The sequence below is a fragment of the Musca autumnalis genome, unplaced genomic scaffold, assembly GCF_047663935.1.
Source record: "Musca autumnalis isolate F117 unplaced genomic scaffold, ASM4766393v1 scaffold_3, whole genome shotgun sequence".
In the NCBI taxonomy this organism is placed as follows: Eukaryota; Metazoa; Arthropoda; class Insecta; order Diptera; family Muscidae; genus Musca; species Musca autumnalis.
In genome coordinates this window covers 26,455,371-26,477,416 of record NW_027411866.1, presented here as the reverse complement: position 1 = coordinate 26,477,416, position 22,046 = coordinate 26,455,371, and the positions used below count along the sequence as shown (strand labels likewise).

General features: G+C 36.8%; 1 protein-coding gene across 18 annotated transcripts in view; it reads left to right on the top strand.

Annotated features, from left to right (window-relative positions):
- The window catches only part of Sec16 (endoplasmic reticulum export factor secretory 16), a 71,007-nt gene that overhangs the window by 13,719 nt on the left and 35,242 nt on the right, over window positions 1-22,046 (top strand). For 9 of the 18 annotated variants that reach the window (XM_073972576.1, XM_073972582.1, XM_073972583.1 and 6 more), the window contains 3 exons: window positions 7,440-7,790; window positions 18,309-18,708; window positions 18,785-19,536. In XM_073972576.1, coding sequence (XP_073828677.1) covers window positions 7,440-7,790; window positions 18,309-18,708; window positions 18,785-19,536 — 1,503 coding nt within the window. The remainder of the gene's footprint in view (window positions 1-7,439; window positions 7,791-18,308; window positions 18,709-18,784; window positions 19,537-22,046) is intronic. The other 9 variants (XM_073972591.1, XM_073972585.1, XM_073972593.1 and 6 more) reach the window with 1 other exon arrangement.

Below are 22,046 nucleotides of genomic sequence, written 5' to 3'. Positions count from 1 at the left end.
AAAGTAAAAATTAACCGATTTCGATCTGATGACAGACTATATAAATATTATACAGAAAAAGTAGAACCTTTCTGAAAGAAAGGCCGCTTCTATATATCCTCTCTGAAAAAAGTGTGCTTCTATAGATACTTTATGAAAGAAAGGGCGCTTCTATAGATCCTTTCTGAATGAAAGGGTGCTTCTATAGATCCTTTCTGAAAGAAAGTATGCTTCTATAGACCCTTGTGAAAGAAAGGGTGTTTCAATAGATCCTTTCTGAATGAAAGGGTGCTTCTATAGATCCTTTCTGAATCAAAGGGTGCTTCTATAGATCCTTTCTGAATCAAAGGGTGCTTCTATAGATCCTTTCTGAATCAAAGGGTGCTTCTATAGATCCTTTCTGAATCAAAGGGTGCTTCTATAGACTCTTTCCGAATGAAAGGGTGCTTCTATAGACTCTTTCCGAATGAAAGGGTGCTTCTATAGACCCTTTCTGAAAGAAAGGGTGCTTCTATAGACCCTTTCTGAAAGAAAGGGTGCTTCTATAGACCTTTTTCTTCCTGACAGAAAGGGTGCTTCTATAGACCTTTTTCTTCCTGACAGAAAGGGTGCTTTTTTTAGACCATTTCTGAAAGAAAGGGTGTTTTTTTAGACCATTTCTGAAAGAAAGGGTGCTTTTTTAGACCATTTCTGAAAGAAAGGGTGCTTTTTAGACCATTTCTGAAAGAAAGGGTGTTTTTTAGACCATTTCTGAAAGAAAGGGGGTTTTTTTAGACCATTTCTGAAAGAAAGGATGCTTTTTTAGACCATTTCTGAAAGAAAGGGTGCTTTTTTAGACCATTTCTGAAAGAAAGGGTGCTTTTTTAGACAATTTCTGAAAGAAAGGGTGCTTTTTTAGACCATTTATGAAAGAAAGAGTGCTTTTTTAGACCATTTCTGAAAGAAAGGGTGCTTTTTTAGACCATTTCTGAAAGAAAGGGTGCTTTTTTAGACCATTTCTGAAAGAAAGGGTCCTTTTTTAGACCATTTCTGAAAGAAAGGGTGCTTTTTTAGACAATTTCTGAAAGAAAGGGTGCTTTTTTAGACCATTTATGAAAGAAAGAGTGCTTTTTTAGACCATTTCTGAAAGAAAGGGTGCTTTTTTAGACCATTTCTGAAAGAAAGGGTGCTTTTTTAGACCATTTCTGAAAGAAAGGGTCCTTTTTTAGACCATTTCTGAAAGAAAGGGTCCTTTTTTAGACCATTTCTGAAAGAAAGGGTGCTTTTTTAGACCATTTCTGAAAGAAAGGGTGCTTTTTTAGACCATTTCTGAAAGAAAGGGTGCTTTTTTAGACCATTTCTGAAAGAAAGGGTGCTTTTTTAGACCATTTCTGAAAGAAAGGGTGCTTTTTTAGACCATTTCTGAAAGAAAGGGTGCTTTTTTAGACCATTTCTGAAAGAAAGGGTGCTTTTTTAGACCATTTCTGAAAGAAAGGGTGCTTTTTTAGACCATTTCTGAAAGAAAGGGTGCTTTTTTAGACCATTTCTGAAAGAAAGGGTGATTTTTTAGACCATTTCTGAAAGAAAGGGTGCTTTTTTAGACCATTTCTGAAAGAAAGGGTGCTTTTTTAGACCATTTCTGAAAGAAAGGGTGCTTTTTTAGACCATTTCTAAAAGAAAGAGTGCTTTTTTAGACCATTTCTGAAAGAAAGGGTGTTTTTTTAGACCATTTCTGAAAGAAAGGGTGCTTTTTTAGACCATTTCTGAAAGAAAGGGTGCTTTTTTAGACCATTTCTGAAAGAAAGGGTGCTTTTTTAGACCATTTCTGAAAGAAAGGGTGCTTTTTTAGACCATTTCTGAAAGAAAGGGTGCTTTTTTAGACCATTTCTGAAAGAAAGGGTGCTTTTTTAGACCATTTCTGAAAGAAAGGGTGCTTTTTTAGACCATTTCTGAAAGAAAGGGTGATTTTTTAGACCATTTCTGAAAGAAAGGGTGATTTTTTAGACCATTTCTGAAAGAAAGGGTGATTTTTTAGACCATTTCTGACAGAAATGGTGCTTTTTTAGACCATTTCTGAAAGAAAGGGTGCTTTTTTAGACCATTTCTGAAAGAAAGGGTGCTTTTTTAGACCATTTCTGAAAGAAAGGGTGCTTTTTTAGACCATTTCTGAAAGAAAGAGTGCTTTTTTAGACCATTTCTGAAAGAAAGGGTGCTTTTTTAGACCATTTCTGAAAGAAAGGGTCCTTTTTTAGACCATTTCTGAAAGAAAGGGTGCTTTTTTAGACCATTTCTGAAAGAAAGGGTGCTTTTTTAGACCATTTCTGAAAGAAAGGGTCCTTTTTTAGACCATTTCTGAAAGAAAGGGTGCTTTTTTAGACCATTTCTGAAAGAGAGGGTGCTTTTTTAGACCATTTCTGAAAGAAAGGGTGCTTTTTTAGACCATTTCTGAAAGAAAGGGTCCTTTTTTAGACCATTTCTGAAAGAAAGGGTGCTTTTTTAGACCATTTCTGAAAGAGAGGGTGCTTTTTTAGACCATTTCTGAAAGAAAGGGTGCTTTTTTAGACCATTTCTGAAAGAAAGGGTGCTTTTTTAGACCATTTCTGAAAGAAAGGGTGCTTTTTTAGACCATTTCTGAAAGAAAGAGTGCTTTTTTAGACCATTTCTGAAAGAAAGAGTGCTTTTTTAGACCATTTCTGAAAGAAAGGGTGCTTTTTTAGACCATTTCTGAAAGAAAGGGTCCTTTTTTAGACCATTTCTGAAAGAAAGGGTGCTTTTTTAGACCATTTCTGAAAGAAAGGGTGCTTTTTTAGACCATTTCTGAAAGAAAGGGTGCTTTTTTAGACCATTTCTGAAAGAAAGGGTGCTTTTTTAGACCATTTCTGAAAGAAAGGGTGCTTTTTTAGACCATTTCTGAAAGAAAGGGTGCTTTTTTAGACCATTTATGAAAGAAAGAGTGCTTTTTTAGACCATTTCTGAAAGAAAGGGTGCTTTTTTAGACCATTTCTGAAAGAAAGGGTCCTTTTTTAGACCATTTCTGAAAGAAAGGGTCCTTTTTTAGACCATTTCTGAAAGAAAGGGTGCTTTTTTAGACCATTTCTGAAAGAGAGGGTGCTTTTTTAGACCATTTCTGAAAGAAAGGGTGCTTTTTTAGACCATTTCTGAAAGAAAGGGTGCTTTTTTAGACCATTTCTGAAAGAAAGGGTGCTTTTTTAGACCATTTCTGAAAGAAAGAGTGCTTTTTTAGACCATTTCTGAAAGAAAGGGTGCTTTTTTAGACCATTTCTGAAAGAAAGGGTCCTTTTTTAGACCATTTCTGAAAGAAAGGGTGCTTTTTTAGACCATTTCTGAAAGAGAGGGTGCTTTTTTAGACCATTTCTGAAAGAAAGGGTGCTTTTTTAGACCATTTCTGAAAGAAAGGGTGCTTTTTTAGACCATTTCTGAAAGAAAGAGTGCTTTTTTAGACCATTTCTGAAAGAAAGGGTGCTTTTTTAGACCATTTCTGAAAGAAAGAGTGCTTTTTTAGACCATTTCTGAAAGAAAGGGTGCTTTTTTAGACCATTTCTGAAAGAAAGGGTCCTTTTTTAGACCATTTCTGAAAGAAAGGGTGCTTTTTTAGACCATTTCTGAAAGAAAGGGTGCTTTTTTAGACCATTTCTGAAAGAAAGGGTGCTTTTTTAGACCATTTCTGAAAGAAAGGGTGCTTTTTTAGACCATTTCTGAAAGAAAGGGTGCTTTTTTAGACCATTTATGAAAGAAAGAGTGCTTTTTTAGACCATTTCTGAAAGAAAGGGTGCTTTTTTAGACCATTTCTGAAAGAAAGGGTGCTTTTTTAGACCATTTCTGAAAGAAAGGGTCCTTTTTTAGACCATTTCTGAAAGAAAGGGTCCTTTTTTAGACCATTTCTGAAAGAAAGGGTGCTTTTTTAGACCATTTCTGAAAGAAAGGGTGCTTTTTTAGACCATTTCTGAAAGAGAGGGTGCTTTTTTAGACCATTTCTGAAAGAAAGGGTGCTTTTTTAGACCATTTCTGAAAGAAAGGGTGCTTTTTTAGACCATTTCTGAAAGAAAGGGTGCTTTTTTAGACCATTTCTGAAAGAAAGGGTGCTTTTTTAGACCATTTCTGAAAGAGAGGGTGCTTTTTTAGACCATTTCTGAAAGAAAGGGTGCTTTTTTAGACCATTTCTGAAAGAAAGGGTGCTTTTTTAGACCATTTCTGAAAGAAAGGGTGCTTTTTTAGACCATTTCTGAAAGAAAGGGTGCTTTTTTAGACCATTTCTGAAAGAAAGGGTGCTTTTTTAGACCATTTCTGAAAGAAAGGGTGCTTTTTTAGACCATTTCTGAAAGAAAGGGTGCTTTTTTAGACCATTTCTGAAAGAAAGGGTGCTTTTTTAGACCATTTCTGAAAGAAAGGGTGCTTTTTTAGACCATTTCTGAAAGAAAGGGTGCTTTTTTAGACCATTTCTGAAAGAACGGGTCCTTTAGTCCCTTTCTGAAAGAACGGGTCCTTTTTAGTCCCTTTCTAAAAGAAAGGGTGCTTCTATAGACCCTTTCTAAAAAAAGGGTGCTTCTATAGACCATTTCTGAAGGAAAGGCTGCTTCTGTAGACCCTTTCCGAAAGAAAGCATGCTTCTATAGACCTTTTCTGGAAGAAAGGGTGCTTCTGTAGACCTTTTCTGGAAGAAAGGGTGCTTCTGTAGACCTTTTCTGGAAGAAAGAGTGCTTCTGTAAACCTTTTCTGAAAGAAAGAGTGCTGCCATGGACCCTCTCTGAACGAAAGGGTGCTTCTATAGACATTCTCTGAAAGAAAGGATGTTTTTATAGAACCTTTCTGAAAAAAGGGTGCTTCCATAGATCCTTTCTAAAAGAAAGGGTGCTTCTATAGACCCTTTCTAATAGAAATGGTGCTTCTATAGACCCTTTCTGAAGAAAAAACAGTTTCTATAGACCCTTTCTGAAGAAAAGGCAGCTTCTATAGACCTCTTCCGAAAGAAAGCATACTTCTATAGATCTTTTGTGAAAGAAAAAGCGGTTCTGTAGACCCTTTCTGAAGGAAAGGATGCTTCTATAGACCCTTCTCTTTATACAAGATCCTAATAAAAGTTCAAGTTCTCAACTAGGAGCTCTTCTATCTTCGGATGACATTAATAAGCGGTTTTCTGTTCAAGAAATACTTCAATCAATGAGGTGTCTTTTATCTATAGATGACCTACATACGAATTCTGATGTCGATTATTTTTTTACGTCCTTGACGCCTTCTACACGCGTAATACCTCGATAAGAGCTATTCCAACTATATATGACATTAATAAGTGCTTTTCCTACGATCTACAACCTCAATAAGATGTCTTCTGTGGTTAGAAAATCTCCATGAGAGGTCTTCTATCTATGGAAGGTCTCAATAAGTGGTCCTTTGTCTAAGGAAGTCTTCAATATTAGCTCTTCTATCTAAGGAAGACCTCAATAAGACATTAACAAGAAGTCTTCTATATATAGAAGGCTTCAAAAATAAGTCATATATTTATAAAGATCTTAAAAATGGGTTTCAATTTTCGTAGTACATCGAATAGATCTTCATTCTAAGAAAGAATTTTCAGTTTACGAAAGACCCAAATATGTGGTATTCTATCACGAAGGACCTCAATAAGATGTCTTCAATCTGTGGGAGAAGTTAATAGGAGGTATTCTATATAAAGAAGATCTCCAGAGTGCATGGCAATATCTTATAAGTCCTTTATATAAAATCATGTATATATAAGGAAACCCATAATAAGACACTTCAAGAAGAGGTATTCCCTTTATGGAAGTACCCAAAAACAGGTTATATCTATGGAGACAGAGATAAAATGAGTTTAACCTTTTGAAGAATCCAATCATAGGACTTCTACCTATGGAACTCTTCAATAAAAGGTCTTTATGATGGAAGGACTGATTAAAAAAGCATTCTATCTATGGTTGTATATCACTTGGAACTCTGAAAAAGTGGTATTTCAAGAGGTCTTTTGTCTTTGGGAGACCTCAATAAGATGTCTTCTATCTATATAAGTACGAAATACTTTATGTTCTATATAAAGAAGGCCTTGATGAAAGTACTTTTCTACATAGACAAGCTCAGAAAGTGATCTCCTACCTAAGGAAAGACTTAAATTAGAGGTATTCCTTTTATGGAAGACCTTAGTAGAAGGTCTACGATCTACGGAAGACCTCGATAACAGGTCTCCTCAGAACTCAATCAGTTATGTTATATCTAAAGAAGGCTGCAATAAGAGGTCGGATATATATGGAAAACCTCATTAAGAAGTTTTCTATCCACGGAAGACCGCAATAGGTTACATTTTATCTATGGAAAGCCTTAGTAAAATGTTTTATATCTACGGAAGAACTCGAAAAAAGGTCTTCTATTTAAAAAATTTCTCAATGTGAGGTCTACTATCTACTTGTGTGGCTTATATCTACAAAAGCCATCAATATGAGGTCTTATCAATGGATGGCCTCAAAAAGGTGCATTATTGTTGGTAGAATACCTCCTAATGAAGCATTGTATAGATTGATTACCTTATATGGAGTGCTCTTTTACGATTTCTTTTATTGATAGTCGTTCAAGCTTAGTTTAAAAATTAGATTTTTGTTAATCAAATGTGGAACTTTTTTTGTAGATTGCCTGTGTTTGAACTCCCCCATTATATAGAAAATTATTTACAAAACTCTGACAGTTCCTTGAAATCGTAAAGTACATACATTGAATGCCACCCGATATTTCTTTCCCTTTGTTGCTCTTTTAGTTTGTTATTTGTTTTTGCCGTTGTTTTGTCAATTGTTTCTTGTTGTATACTTTACTCTGCTCTGCTTTTAAACTCCTTTGTAAAGTTTGTGTTTCCTTTTTCGTAGTTTCCTTTGACTAATTTTTAATTAGAAACCATGGTAATTAATTAAACAATTTCAAGAAATAATATTGAATAAACATAAAAACTACACTTCCATATGTCATGAACACCCCCATACCCCTTCAAACCTTAACTACCACTACAACAATAATTACAATTATTAATATTTCCATAAAAAAACAAATTACAATACTACCCAAAATATCCACTACCCAAAAAAAAAAAAACAACATTTGCATTTCAAAACAAAAAAAAAAACAATATTGTAATTAACTCTACTGACATTCAGTTTTAGTAACAAAGTGACCAAACCTAAATTATACACACTTTTACTATTGGTCTGTTCCAGAACTGCAAGAATCTAATAATTTTTACTATTTTTTCCGGTATCATAAAGGAAAAAATGTTATCGTAGTAAAAATTTGTAGCCACTTGCAGGTTCTGGAACAGAGCAAATATTTATCAAAAATTTTGTATTTAAAAAAATAATAAATATTTTTCAAAATTTGTTTGAGTGTTTGTATATTTGTAAAATCATCATGATTTCTCCAATATGTTCCTATTTTGGTAAAATTTCAACAACAACAACAACAAACTATAGGTATACCCATGCCTACATTACACAAGCCAATGAATATCATCGTCATTATCATCAACAACAACACCAACATCAGCAGCAACAGCATCATTACCTCCACCAACAACAACAACAACAAATGGCATTCAATCAAACCCACAACTCCACAATGTTGGAAGAGGATTCATTAAATCAAAGTACTAGCTTATATAGTGGCATCGGCGGCGGCGGCGGTGGTCTTTCAACGGCTCATTCCCAAACAAATCTTTCACAAATTCATGGTGGATATTATATGCCAACGGTCGCCGCCACAGTGGCATCCGGAGCAGCAGCAGCGGCAATGTATTATGCACGTTCTGATTATGCGGAATCAAGGTGCTTTTAATAAAAAAAACACATACATACCTATAACATAGACTTATCTACATACTTATATACTAGCTAAGTGAAGCATTTTGTGGTATTGCTAGAGATATTGGAGTATAAAAATATGTTTTATCTAATGGAATATTTCTTCTATTTATATATCTATCTGTCTGTGGTTGTCTTTGATTTTGGTTATAAATTTCTTTTTTATGTGTAATTTTATATGAGGAAATATTTCAAGGCTTTTAATACCCTATTTATGGCTAAGTTTAGTGTTTCTGGTATACTAAGGGGTATAATATATGTACAGGGAAGCATCAATGTACGGAAGAGTTTTTTTCCCCTTTTATAATTAATTACGGCTGACATAGAGAGAGAGAGAATATGGATAAATTATTTTCAAGGCATTAGGAAGTCTTCTATATAAGAAATAACTCAATGGTAGGTCTTGAATTTATTGAAGGATTTGATTAGAGTTTTTCGGTGTTCCTAAGACCTCAATAGGAGGTATTCTATCTATGGAAGACGTCTATAACGTTTTTCTTTCTATGGAAGTCCTCAATAAGAGGTCTTTTAACTAGGTTAGGTTAGGTTAGGTTAGGTTTGGGGATGTGTAGAGTCAATATATATGTATATTGACTACGCCACTCGGAGACCTTTCGGTCCATTGTGATCATCCATAAAGAAAAAAGGAGGTTCAGAATTACCTGAAAAGAGAAGAGAAAAGAGAGGAGAATAAAGAAAAAAGGGGGGTGTGGTTTGGAGAGTAATAATAAATGAATTAATTATAAGATATATAATGAAGATATAATAAATAAAGAGAGGGTGGTTTATTTGGCGATGGTGGAAAAAACTGTCAGAGAAGTAGTTACGCTTATGGGTCGCGCCGTCCCAGCCAATTCAGATTTTTGATGATGTTGTTTATGATTGTTGGTTCCATGTTTGAGTAGAAGGTTAAGCTTGGAGGAAAGCGTATTCCTGTTAATCTATATCGCTTTCGAGTTCACATCGGGCAACGACATAAAATATGCTCGATCGTCTCCGTTTCCTCCTCATCTTCACAGAGCCTGCAATAGTCCACGCCATCATCCTCCCATTTGCCGATAAAAGCTCGGATGTTGCAATGGCCGGTAATGACTCCCGTCAATACCCTGATTTCTGACTTACGCAAACTTAAAAGTGAAGTTGTTCTCTTTGTTGAAAGATTCGGCCAAATGGCCCTTGACACGTTGCACCTTGGTTCATTATGCCATAGTTCATTGGCTTGTTCTTCAAAGAACGTCTCCACCTTCCGAAAAACGTGACATATGGGTGGTTTGATAGAATCAGTGATAGCTTGACTTGTTGATTGAGATCCATGTCTTGCCAGTTCATCTGCCTTCTCGTTTCCCACAATGTCACAGTGTCCCGGTACCCAGCAGAGTCGGACAGCGTTATTGAGGTTCGCCAAAGCAGTTCTACACTCAAGAACGGCCTCAGACTTGATATTGGGGAATTTGATGGCTTTAAGAGCCGGCTGACTATCAACGAAGATAGTCACCGGTTCAAAGATTTCAGCATTCAGACTTTTTAACAACTCTGCGGCCATTTTTATCGCGAAGATTTCTGCTTGGAAAACACTACAGTCGCTGTTCAACCAATATGAGTATTCGAGGCAAAGCTTTTCGCAGTAGACGCCAGCTCCGGTACCTTCTTCCATCTTGGAACCGTCTGTATAGAAAGCCAGACCGTCCAGAGGAGGATTACTACGGATCCAGTCATCTCTACTAGGGATAACGACCTCAAAATCATCCAATCTATGGATTGGTGATAAGTAGTCGCTGAACTTCCCCTGCTGATTCAAGCTAAGGTTTGGCAGTAGCTCCCGAAGAATGCATGCATGACCATAGGTGCTGTCACGCCAACGATTCAATTCATGTAGCCTTAGGGCACTACGTGCTGCTTGACCTTTGATGCTAAGTCTCGTGGGCAAGAGGTTTAGCATCGCATTCAGAGCTGCTTGTGGTGTACTTCTAAAAGCTCCAGTTATCAGGATCGAGGCTGCCCTTTGCACCTTGTCTATGTTGCCAGAGTTCGATTTATGTCGAAGCGCATGCCACCAGACAAGACATCCATAGGATAGGATGGGTCTCACAACAGTATTATAAACCAGTGTATAATAGCTGGATTTAATCCCCAACTTTTCCCAATCGAATTCTTACATGAATAGAGTGCGATCATACCTCTCTTCGTCCGTTCCTCGACCTTCCTTTTCCATCTCAATTGAGAATCCAGGATTGTATCTAGGTATTTGGCCTCAGGAGATAGATGTAACTGCACTCCATCCAATGTTGGTGGTATGAAGTCGCCGAGCTTACGCTTTCTGGTGAACAATACCAGTTCTGTTTTCGTTGGATTTACACCAAGGCCATTTGTGGTGGCCCAACGGGACAGCTTTGATAAGGCTCTTTGCATAAGCTCCCAAAATGGTGGACAAGAATTTGCCAGTTATTAGTAAAACCCCTTCATCCGCGTATGCGACAACCTTGATGCCCTGATTGTCGAATTCCGCCAAAATATTGTTTATCACAAGTAGCCACAGCAGCGGTGAGAGTAACCTCCCTGGGGAGTACCTCTAGTTACTGTCTTCCTTGTTGTCAACTCCCCAATGCTGGAATTAATGATCCTGCTCTCCAGCATTCTCTTTATCCAGCAGAACAGGGTTTCCGGGGTGTTGACCGCTCTAAGCGAGAGGCTCCTTCTATATCCAGAAAAGCCGCCAAGGTAAAGTTTGAATTCTCCATATTTCTCTCAATGAAACCCACGACCTCATGAAGAGCAGTTTCGACAGATTTACCTTTCATGAAGGCATGCTGCGAGTTGCTCAGCGAGGCAGTGTCTACAAAGCTCCTAATCTCCAGATCGATCAGTCGTTCGAGTGTCTTGAGGAGAAAGGAGGATAGGCTAATAGGTCTGTAGTCTTTCCGTGCAGAGTGACTGGCTTTCCCCGCTTTGGGGATATAAGTTACCTTTACCTCTTTCCACAGATCTGGTACGCAGGAAAGAAACAAACAGGCCCTAAAGATCTCCTCCAGCATTTGGTATATCTGCGGTGCGGCAAAATGAAGCATCGCAGGAATTACTCCATCTGGACCAGGTGACTTATAGGGTTTGAATGTACTTACTGCCCACTTTATTTTGTTTCTGCTTACAACCTACATAAAACTGTGAACATCGAAGCACGTCCCGGAATAGATCCCATATAACTGTAGCTCCCGGTTACAGATCACGGTGCGCCTTAACTAACTTTAAATGAAAGGTACTTACACCAGGGAAGTTTTTGCGGATTTTTAAACTACAATGTTCATAGATGAGAAAAATCAAAAATCTCCGGAGGGATTTTTAAATAAATCGCGGTCAAATTTCACAGTTTAGGGGTTTTTTAAGTATTCACGATTTTAAATGGAAATCGCAAGCCTTTTCGTAATCGGACTAAAGAAAATGTTGTAGCAGTGAAAATCCTCTACAACATTTTCTTTAGTCCCATTACGATATGACTTGCGGTTTCCAAGCAAAATCGTGAAAACCTAAAAACGCTACAAATGTGAACTTTGATCGCGATTTATGTGAAAATCCCTCCAGCGATTTTTTCTTGTTTTTGGATTTTTCTCATCCACTCATTGATATGAGCGAAGTCTCCCTTGTCCCAATGTTTGTGGAACAATTATTATGTAAAGATTTTTATTATATTTCCTGACTGAATCAACTGTACTTAAATATTTGAGATCAGAAATTTTTTTTCCTCAAAAATTGGTTAACGTAGATCTACATTTTGGATTAGCCCCATATAAGGGCACCTTGGATGACCTGTACTTTGCACATATTGTTGTTGTTGTAGTAGCGTGAAGCCTACGTTGGCCTGGGTTGGCAGCCTCTGGCCGAAACACTATGGTCTCGGGTCAATACGGTACGAAAGAACACGCTGCCGCGGGATTGTTTGCAAATATTACTTACTGATCGAATTAGCTGTAATTTGATATTTAAGGTCCCTAGTGCTTAGTAAGCTTCCCTACGAAAAATACCGGTATAGTCCATATGTTCATAATTGTATCTCTCGTTTTTAAGTTTTTGAGAATTGTATCCACTTATTTAACAAAATTTGTGGTAATTTTACATTAAGGGGCTTCCCCACAGAAAGCGTTCCGGTACAAACCTCATATCTCTCGATTTGAGAGGATATTTTGAGTATATTAGCTAAATTTTCTGTCGAAATTTGCTGTAATTTGACACTTAAGTAGGCCAGTAGTCCGATAAATTTCCCACGAAGAAAATGTGTACATTGTTCCATGTTTCAAAGTAGAGCCTATATGAGGGTAAAACCCGATAACAGGTGAAAATTATCGGAGATTTTAATGTTCCCTATAATGGAGGGTATACAAAGTTCCGAAAGCCGAACATATTATTTTTTCATTTATATTTATGTTGCAAAACAGAAACTCTCTCTCTCAGTCTCGTCTTGTATACTCTCTTTATATCTACCGTTATGTGCCGTAAGAAAAAACATCGATTGGTTGGTTACCTCTCGTTTACAACGTTTCTCTGTACATTTATTAAGACCCTTTTTAAATACAGTCGAAATCGTTTATGGCAACATTTAAGGGACCGACATAATTATTCGCTATTAGCGATACACTTACATATGTATGTAGGTGTGGGCTATAAAGGACTAGCAGAAGTTTGGGACTATTGGATTTCGTCGTTATAAACGATTTCAACTTATATACATTCTTGTGGGGTTCCCTTTTATTACACCTTCTGGGGTTACCCTTTATATGTCTTTCTATATATGTACGCCATATAATGTATAATAACAACAATCAGGGTTGTTATAGTCACGCGTCAGGCTTCATCTGATTCGATGATATGATTTTAATAGCAATCGATGACTTCCTATAGTAACCCTGATTACTTTTCTCTATAATATTTGCATGCCAAAAACCATTCTCAAGTCCTTTGAGTATATTTTCTCTACTTTCAATTTTCTATGTGTATTTCTCTTGTTATATTTTTAAGGTTAGATTAAGAATCTATTGAACTTCTATAAATTAACTCTCTGAGGGCGGTATTAAGAAGACGATTAATATACAGAATCAGTAATAACTTAATGTAAAATAGTATTAAGATTTATATTAATCTATAAAATGCATGTCATTTGTGTCTATCTGTTAATAGTTATGTCTAGGTATCTAGTTATAAGTTTCAGTGATAGGATGTTGTAAATTATATGTGCTCTGAGAAAGCCAATATTGATAGAGATAAAAAGGAGAATATTTTGTGAATATCGGTGTTACAGGGCCGCCTTTCTGATTTCTTCCATTTCAACACACACACCCCCTCCCCCCCTCCTCATTACATTTTCGTAGGTTAGAGAGTCTATTGTGCATGTATTGAGGTCTCAAAAATTAATCCTTTTTTGGGAAAAATTCTACGAAGTTTTCTGTACAAAAAATACTTTAAATGTATCCGCTTTTTTATAAAGGGTCTTCAGAATATAGTGAAGATCTTTAAATAGAAACTCTAAAGTTTTTTCTTTATATCTGACATCAAAACAAAACACTCAAAACAATTTTTTGTATATCGAAGGTTTTTTATACTCTCAGTCTTTAGAATGGTTTGGATGAAATCTGTTTTAGAGAATTTGGATCTATAACAGAGATGGTCCATACTTTGCAAATCGTAATATTTCTGTGAGCCAAAAATCAGGTTCGAATATGGACTATACAAGCTGATCTTTGGCCGACAGGTGCACTCATTCGAGTACCTCCCGCACAACATTATTATGATTATTGTTGTAACAACTTGTACTCGTTTGTACACGTTTTTTTTTTCAGGGGCAAGTCCATACTTTCTGAGAAAAGATATAGAAAACCTGTAATTGTTCTCATATAGAGTTGACCTCTAAAGGTACATTTTGTGTACCGAGAAGACCTCTAGATGATTTTCTGTACATTCGGAGGGCCTTTAAAGGGTTTTCTGTACATAAAGAGTACTTCCTATACACATAAGTCCTTTATAAAGTCTTCAATTTATAAAGAAAACTTCTAAAGGGTTCTCCTTATTTAGGCAAGACCTCTAAAGGTTCTGAGAGCGACCATGGTGCAGTGGTAAGCACATCAGCCTTGCACTTAGAAGGTCTGCTGTTCAATCCCTGACCAGAACATCAAAATTCTCGGCGGTGCAAAATCCCTTCAGAGTAATGTTGGCTTGCATGTCCTGAGTATTTCAGACATGAAAAAAACTACAAGTGGTGTTGTAATAAAATGAGTCTAGTTGGTCTACCCACTTTAATGGAGACATGCAAAGAATTTTCAACATAGAGAAAAAATCTGCAACGGGTCTTCACTATATAGAAGGATTCCAAAGGGACTTTCCAATATAAAGAAGAGTTAGAAATGGTCTTTCCTATATAAAAAATACTTCCAAAGGGAATTAATTACACCTTAAAGGCTTCTAAATTGTCTTCCATATATGTATAGAGACTTTCCCACATAAAGTAGACCTCAGAAGGATCTTTTTTGTATAGAAAATGTCTCTAAGGGCTTCTTCTTTTTTATAGAGAATGCTTCTTCTATAGAAAATATCTCTAATGGATCTTCCCACTATAAAGAAGACATACAAAGGGGTTTTTCCACATATAAGAGATCTGCAAAGAAGGTAGGATACCTATATAGAAGGTGGCTCATCTCTCGCCGCAGAAAGGGTTGTTCGCATCCCCTAATTGCGTTGCCAAACAAAGTAGTCTATGAATCACATAAAGTGAAAATATGTCAAAGTTTCTACATGGACTTTCCAATATAAAGAAGACTTCAAAGCAATTTTCCCTAAATAAAAAAAGGACTTCTAAAGTCTCTTACCTACATCTTAAAGTTCTCTAAATTGTCTTTATTATATAGAAAGGACTTCTAAAGATGCACTCTTAAATATAGAAAATTCCTCTAAAGGGATTTTCTTATAAAGAGATGTCATTGAAAGGATAAAGAACAACCCTGAAGGGTATTTTATACACAGAAGACCTAACAAGTAAAAAAGTATCAGACACCTTCGACCTAAAGAAAAGAAGAAACACGCAATACTTCTGAAGTCTATATAATACGATGTACCACGTTTGGAGCAAATCAGTTTCTTCCTTCGAGGGTTATCTTGCGTACTATCCTGTTTATTTGATGTCAGCAGCTTTTGGGCCATTACCTCAAGAAATAAGGACTTGTCCCCGAAAAAACTTGTACCGTCGTAATAGGGAAAGCGAATACAATTTGCTACAACGAAAATCAATGGGATTTGAAGATCAACTTTTGAATGATTCATTCGTAAGTTCTCGTGCGCTTCAGCCACTCCACACGGTGAAGTTGGGATTTTTTACAGCTTTCGGATCATTTTCTCAGTGAATACCAGCTGTTACAAAAAGAAGCAAAACGATTCGAGAACAGGCCTTAAACTGCACTTTTCCCAAATTTTGTGTGGGAGGTACTCAATGGTGTGGATTTACATAGTCCATATTTGAACCTATATATGTCCCGTAGAGATATTACATATGAAAAGTGTGGACCAAATCATTTACTACCTTTGAGAATTATCGTCCGCACAATTTTTCCAAACATTTTCGCACTTTTGTGGGGGAGTCACCTGAAGGAGTGGACCGATATGGCTCATCTTCGAACTTAAACTATGTTTGGACAAATTTTGGACCAAATCGGTTCATCAGCGCGAGAGTTATCTTGCGCTCCAACCACTACACTTGGTGCCATAGGCTTTTTTTACAATTTCGGCCTATTTTCTCAGGAAGTATGGACTTGCCCCTGCTAAAATTTGTACTGCCGTAATGGGGGCAGCAAATACAAGTTGATACAACAAAAATCAAAGTGATTCGAGAGCAGGTCCTATACTGCACTTTTCCCAAATTTTCGCACTTTTGTGGGGGAGGCACTTGAAGGAGTGGACCGATATGGCTCATCTTCGAACTTAAACTATGTTTGGACAAATTTTGGACCAAATCGGTTCATCAGCGCAAGAGTTATCATGCGCTCCAACCTCTACACTTGGTGCCATAGGGTTTTTTTACAATTTCGGGCTATTTTCTCAGGAAGTATGGACTTGCCCCTGCTAAAATTTGTACTGCCGTAATGGGGACAGCAAATACAAGTTGATACAACAAAAATCAAAGTGATTCGAGAGCAGGTCCTATACTGAACTTTTCCGAAATTTTGTGTGGGTGGTACCCGAAGGAGTGGACCGATATAGTCCATATTGGTAGAAATTGGATGTGTAAAGTATGGACCAAATCTGTTACTACTTTTAAGATTTATGGTCAGCACAATTTTTCTGAACATTTCCGAATTTTTGTGGGGGAGGTACCTGAAGGAGTGGACCGATATGGCTCTTTTTTTCTTTTTTTTTAACATTCTTACGCCTCACTTTCCCACCCCTGCCGACCGAAGGGGCCTGCAATACGAGTTTGCAAAACGATAGTCTTTCCTATCCATAGCTTCTTTACTTGCGCGTTTTGAGGTTGAGGGTTTTTGCGACTCATCCATGACCTCCATGGTTGCGTCACACTCTCCGACAACTTCATCTACCGCAGTTTTTCTAAGAAGCTGTGAGGATTTTTCTCCTGAACAAATTGGAGGAACGATATTGTCGGACAGAGGTGACGACTCAGCTTGACCTGTGGAGGGAATAATGGTGGTTTCCATTATTTCTTCCTCGTTGGTTAGAGTTGAGTCATTCACCTCGTCGACCTGTTCGTCATCTAAGTTTGTTGGTGTGAGAAAGTTCTCATCTATCTTGGATAGGAGGACCCTACTCTGTCTATTTAGACTGTCATTTATAATGTCTAAAGTAGGGCTGTCAACCTGACCCCTGGTTGGGGTACCACGCAAAGTGGAGGACGAGATTAAATGTTCCTAATCGTCAACGAGAGGGAGGTAGTTGCGCTTGTGGGAGTGAAGACTGAGGGTGCCAAGGCATCCACACCAACATCAGTCGGGGTTTTTAGTTTTTTAGAGGTTTTTTTGTTTTTTAAAAAGTTCTGTTATCCATGAGCTATATAATTTAAGGGAAGGATGGGAGGTCAGCCGTGGCATTGCCTCCTTACCACGGTAAGGGCATTGACAGAAGAACAGGTTCGTTACTCGTTGATTCTCCCAGGTGTCAACGAGGCTCCGTTTGAATACAGTTTTAGGTACCCCACTGCAAACCTTAAAACAGCGATAGGCGCGAGTATTACGCATAACACCCCGGTGTTGGGGGATCTCTGATGGGTAGGAGATCACTACCTGGATAACCTTTGGTCAGCCGCACTTTCTCACACTCAAAAAGTCAAGTAAAACGGAGCTCTGCTAGTCCGTTTAAGATGCCATGTCGAGTATCGAGAAATTGCGACCTAAGACCCTGTATCGCGTCAAGATTGTTACCCCTGACAGGGGACATTGCTAAATCGACTCCAAATTGTCTGAAACGTATTTCGTCCAAACATATTTGGGGTCTACAACCATCATTTCGATGAGGCACATTTTGCCCGTATAAAAGTGTTCGTTAGCATAAATGCTGAGGCTATAAAAAGGGTATTTTTCTATATAGGCCTCCAAAGGGTCTTCTTTCTTTAGAAACCTTAAAAGAGTTTCTATATTTATAGAACCTCCAATGTGTCTTCTATTCATAGAAGGGGTCTGTCTTTTAACAATAGAAATACTCTTTAAGGGCCTTCTGTTAAAGATTATTTATTCACTTTATTCAGATATAGCAGATATGTTTTCTTCTATAAGAAGCCAATACTTTCCTCGATAATGGCCCGAAAGTTCATATAGACTGAGTTGATTGAATCTGTTTTTCATGTTCCAAAGTTTCTTCCAAGTGATATCTACTAAATGCACCCTGTTCTGAAGACCAGTTTGTAGCATACCAATCAAATTTTCTCAGCCATTTACACTATGACACACCCCGCGCCTTGTTCGGAATAATTTTTTTTTAATTTGTTTCCTAAGGTATATTGGGTTAGGTTTGGTTGGTTGATATCTTAGCTCCCCAAATAAGGGGATAATGTAAATAATTTTCTTTTCGTTATCGTTGTTTTCACATAATTTCTGCATTATCATCATCATTTCTTGGGTCATTTACATTCACATTGTTGTTTTGTCATTTTTGCATGTCATGCTGATTTCTTTAGCCAGTGGGGACACTCACTAAAAACTCTCTTTTCATTTGCATACTCTTGTTCTCTTTGATGGATGTACATAACTCGTGGCTGCTGAGCATGCAAAAAATACTCTGTACTCTGGAGCATGTTTCTGTGTTTTTATAATTTCAATGCTGATTTGTTCTCTTCTTTTTTGCAAGGTTTTTTATTATTTGCATTTAGTTTTTTTTTCTTTAATTTGCATGGAATTTTATAATTTTTCTTTAGTTTTATTACAAAATTGGAACAATTAGCTTTTTTTCTACTAAACCCATCCAAATTTCCTTACTAACTAATTACATTGTTTTTATTCTCAGATCTGGTGTACGCGATCCAGATCCTATTGCAACGGAGCCACAACGTTTGACTCCTTGCAAATTTATCAACGAACATGCAGTGGTTAGTTTCGGTTCCGGTATATTGGTAACCGTGAAGCCCAAATATACACCCCACGGACACATTAGCAACATTGTCAAGTTGTTGAAATTCAAGCCCAACGATGAGACTAGAAAACTTTTCAAAGTCTTCCCCGGACCTCTGGTAAGAGGTTTGACTCACAAGAAAACTGTTATAGAATTTTGCCAAGAGCAAATACGTTTGGGTCCAATGGAAACGACAATCTATGCCAAACAATTGATTAGCAACAATGCGGAGAAATACAGGGCCTCCTATACGCTGATGTGGAATCTTTTGATTTTACTACTGAAACAAAATGGGGTAAGTTTAGATAGAAACAAAACAACAAAAATACATTTTTTTTATTAATCATTTCCTTCTTTCATTTCTTTTCCAGATGGTTGTGGGCACCGACATTGCCGAATTGTTGTTGAAAAATCAACAACAATTTGCCTATCAAACACCCAACTCTACTTTGAATAACTCCTTGAAATCTAAATCGGGTTCCAATTCCCCCGTGGCAGCAGTAACAGCAGCAGAAGAGGAAGCCTCCAAGGAAACCAATGAAGAAATAGAAAAACCAGAAACCATACCTCTCCACGAGCAGGAAGAAAAAACCAATGCCGATAGTGCTGAAGATGAACCCAAGGAATCAAAGGCCCCCAATAGTTGCCCTCTCACAGAATCTGAAATAACTGAGAAATTCCGAAACTATCTACTCTATGGCAATGTCAATGAAGCCTTAGATTGGGCCACTGATAACAATTTATGGGGTCATGCCCTATTTTTGGCCTCCAAATTGGATCGTCGTTCTCACGCCAATGTCATGATGAAATTTGCCAATAAATTGGCTTTGAATGATCCTCTGCAAACGCTATATCAGCTAATGAGTGGCCGTACACCTTCTTCGGTGACTTGTGTACAAGATGAAAAATGGGGTGATTGGCGTCCACATTTATCTATGATTCTATCGAATACTTCACAAAAACCAGAATTGGATCGTAAGGCGATTACAACTTTGGGTGATTCTCTCTTCAATCGTGGTGATTTATATGCAGCCCATTTCTGTTATTTAATGGCCCAGGTTAATTTTGGTCGTTATCAGGAATCGGCAACACAGGAGACATCATTGCAGCAACATTTGCCAAAGTAAGTTTAAAAAAAATATGTTGTTTTTATAACTCTAAACAACCTCAGACCTTTCTTTATAGAGGACTTTAAAAGGGTCGTCTTCATATAAGGAGCTCTGAAGGTCTTCTGTGTATGGAAAAGACCTCCACAGGAATCTTGTGTATAACGAGAAGACGTATACAGGGTCTTATCTATAAAAGAGAAGGGTCTGGTTTTGTATATATATATATATAGATCTCTAACGGTTCTTCTCGTCTCTTAAAGGGTCATTTCTATACAGAGAAGGCCTGCGAAGTGACTACTCTATAGATAATTCCTCTCAAGAATTTTCTATATATAGAGAACATCTCTAAAGGTCTTCCCAATGTAAAGCAGAATTTCAAAGGGTCTTCACAATACCAAAGACTTCTAAAGGGTCTTTCGAATATAAAGAAAACCTCAAATGGTTATAGAAAAGACTGCTAAACCTTCTTCCCTACATAAAAAGGTATATAAACAGACTTCCATATAAAAAGGCCTCTAAAGACTCATTCCTAGATTGAGAGGAGCTCTAAAGAGACTTTCCTGTATAGAGAAGTCGTCGTCCTTCCTAGTTTCCTAAAGGATCATTTATCTATAGAAGGCCGCCCAAGGGTCTTCTGTATTTAAAAGCATCAGGAAGAGTTTCTGTTTTTTTAAAGGCCACCAAGGACATTTAAAGAAAATTCTCCAGGGGTTTTTTATCTATAGATGACCTTTAAATTGCCTTCTACCTAAAAAAAAAGATATCCGAAGCGACGCCATCAATAGAAGACATCTCTCTATAAGGTCCTTCTGCCTCCTGAAGATTATTTAGATATATGTATTATCCACCTTATTCTGATAAAGTAGATGAATTATCCACGTTATTCAAAATACGTAGATAAATTATCCACGTTATCTAAAAAACGTAGATACATTATCCACGTTGTCTAAATAACGTAGATATATTATCCACGTTATCTAAATAACGTAGACACATTATCCACGTTATCTAAGTAACGTAGATACATTATCCACGTTGTAGAAATAACGTAGATACATTATCCATGTTGTAGAAATAACGTAGATACATTATCCACGTTATCTAAATAGCGTAGATACATTTCCACGTTTTCCAGATAAGGTAGATGCCTTATCCACGTTATCCAGATAAGGTAGATGCCTTATCCACGTTATCTAAATAACGTAGACACATTATCCACGTTATCTAAATAACGTAGATACATTATCCACATTATCTAAATAACGTAGACACATTATCCACGTTATCTAAATAACGTAGATACATTATCCACGTTATATAAATAACCTAGAAACATTATCCACGGCATCAAAATAGCATAGATACATTTCCACTTTATCCAGATATGGTAGATTCATTATCCACGTTATCTAAATAATGTATACACATTATCCGCGTTATCTAAATAACACAGGTACATTATCCGAGTTATCTAAATAACGTAGATACATTATCCACCTTATCCAAATAACGTAGATACATTATCCACGTTATCTAAATAGCATAGATACCTTTCCACGTTATCCAGATATGGTAGATGCATTATCCACGTTATCTAAATAACGTAGATACATTATCCTCGTTATCTAAATAAAGTAGACACATTATCCACGTTATCTAAATAACGTATACACATTATCCACGTTATCTAAATAACGAATATACATTATCCACATTATCTAAATAACGTAGATACACTATCCGAGTTATCTAAATAACGTAGATACATTATCCACGTTATCTAAATATCGTAGATACATTATCCACGTTATATAAATGACGTAGATACATTATCCACGTTATATAAATAACATAGACACATTATCCACGTTATCTAAATAATGTATACACATTATCCACGTTATCTAAATAACGTAGATACACTATCCGAGTTATCTAAATAACGTAGATACATTATCCACCTTATCCAAATAACGTAGATACATTATCAACGTCATCTAAATAGCGTAGATACCTTTCCACGTTTTCCAGATATGGTAGATTCATTATCCACGTTATCTAAATAACGTATGCACATTATCCACGTTATCTAAATAACACAGATACATTATCCACCTTATCCAAATAACGTAGATACATTATCCACGTTATCTAAATATCGTAGATACATTATCCACGTTATATAAATAACATAGACACATTATCCACGGCATCTAAATAGCGTAGATACATTTCCACGTTATCCAGATATGGTAGATTCATTATCCACGTTATCTAAATAATGTACACATTATCCACGTTATCTAAATAACGTAGATACACTATCCGAGTTATCTAAATAACGTAGATACACTATCCGAGTTATCTAAATAACGTAGATACATTATCCACCTTATCCAAATAACGTAGATACATTATCCACGTTATCTAAATATCGTAGATACATTATCCACGTTATATAAATGACGTAGATACATTATCCACGTTATATAAATAACATAGACACATTATCCACGGCATCTAA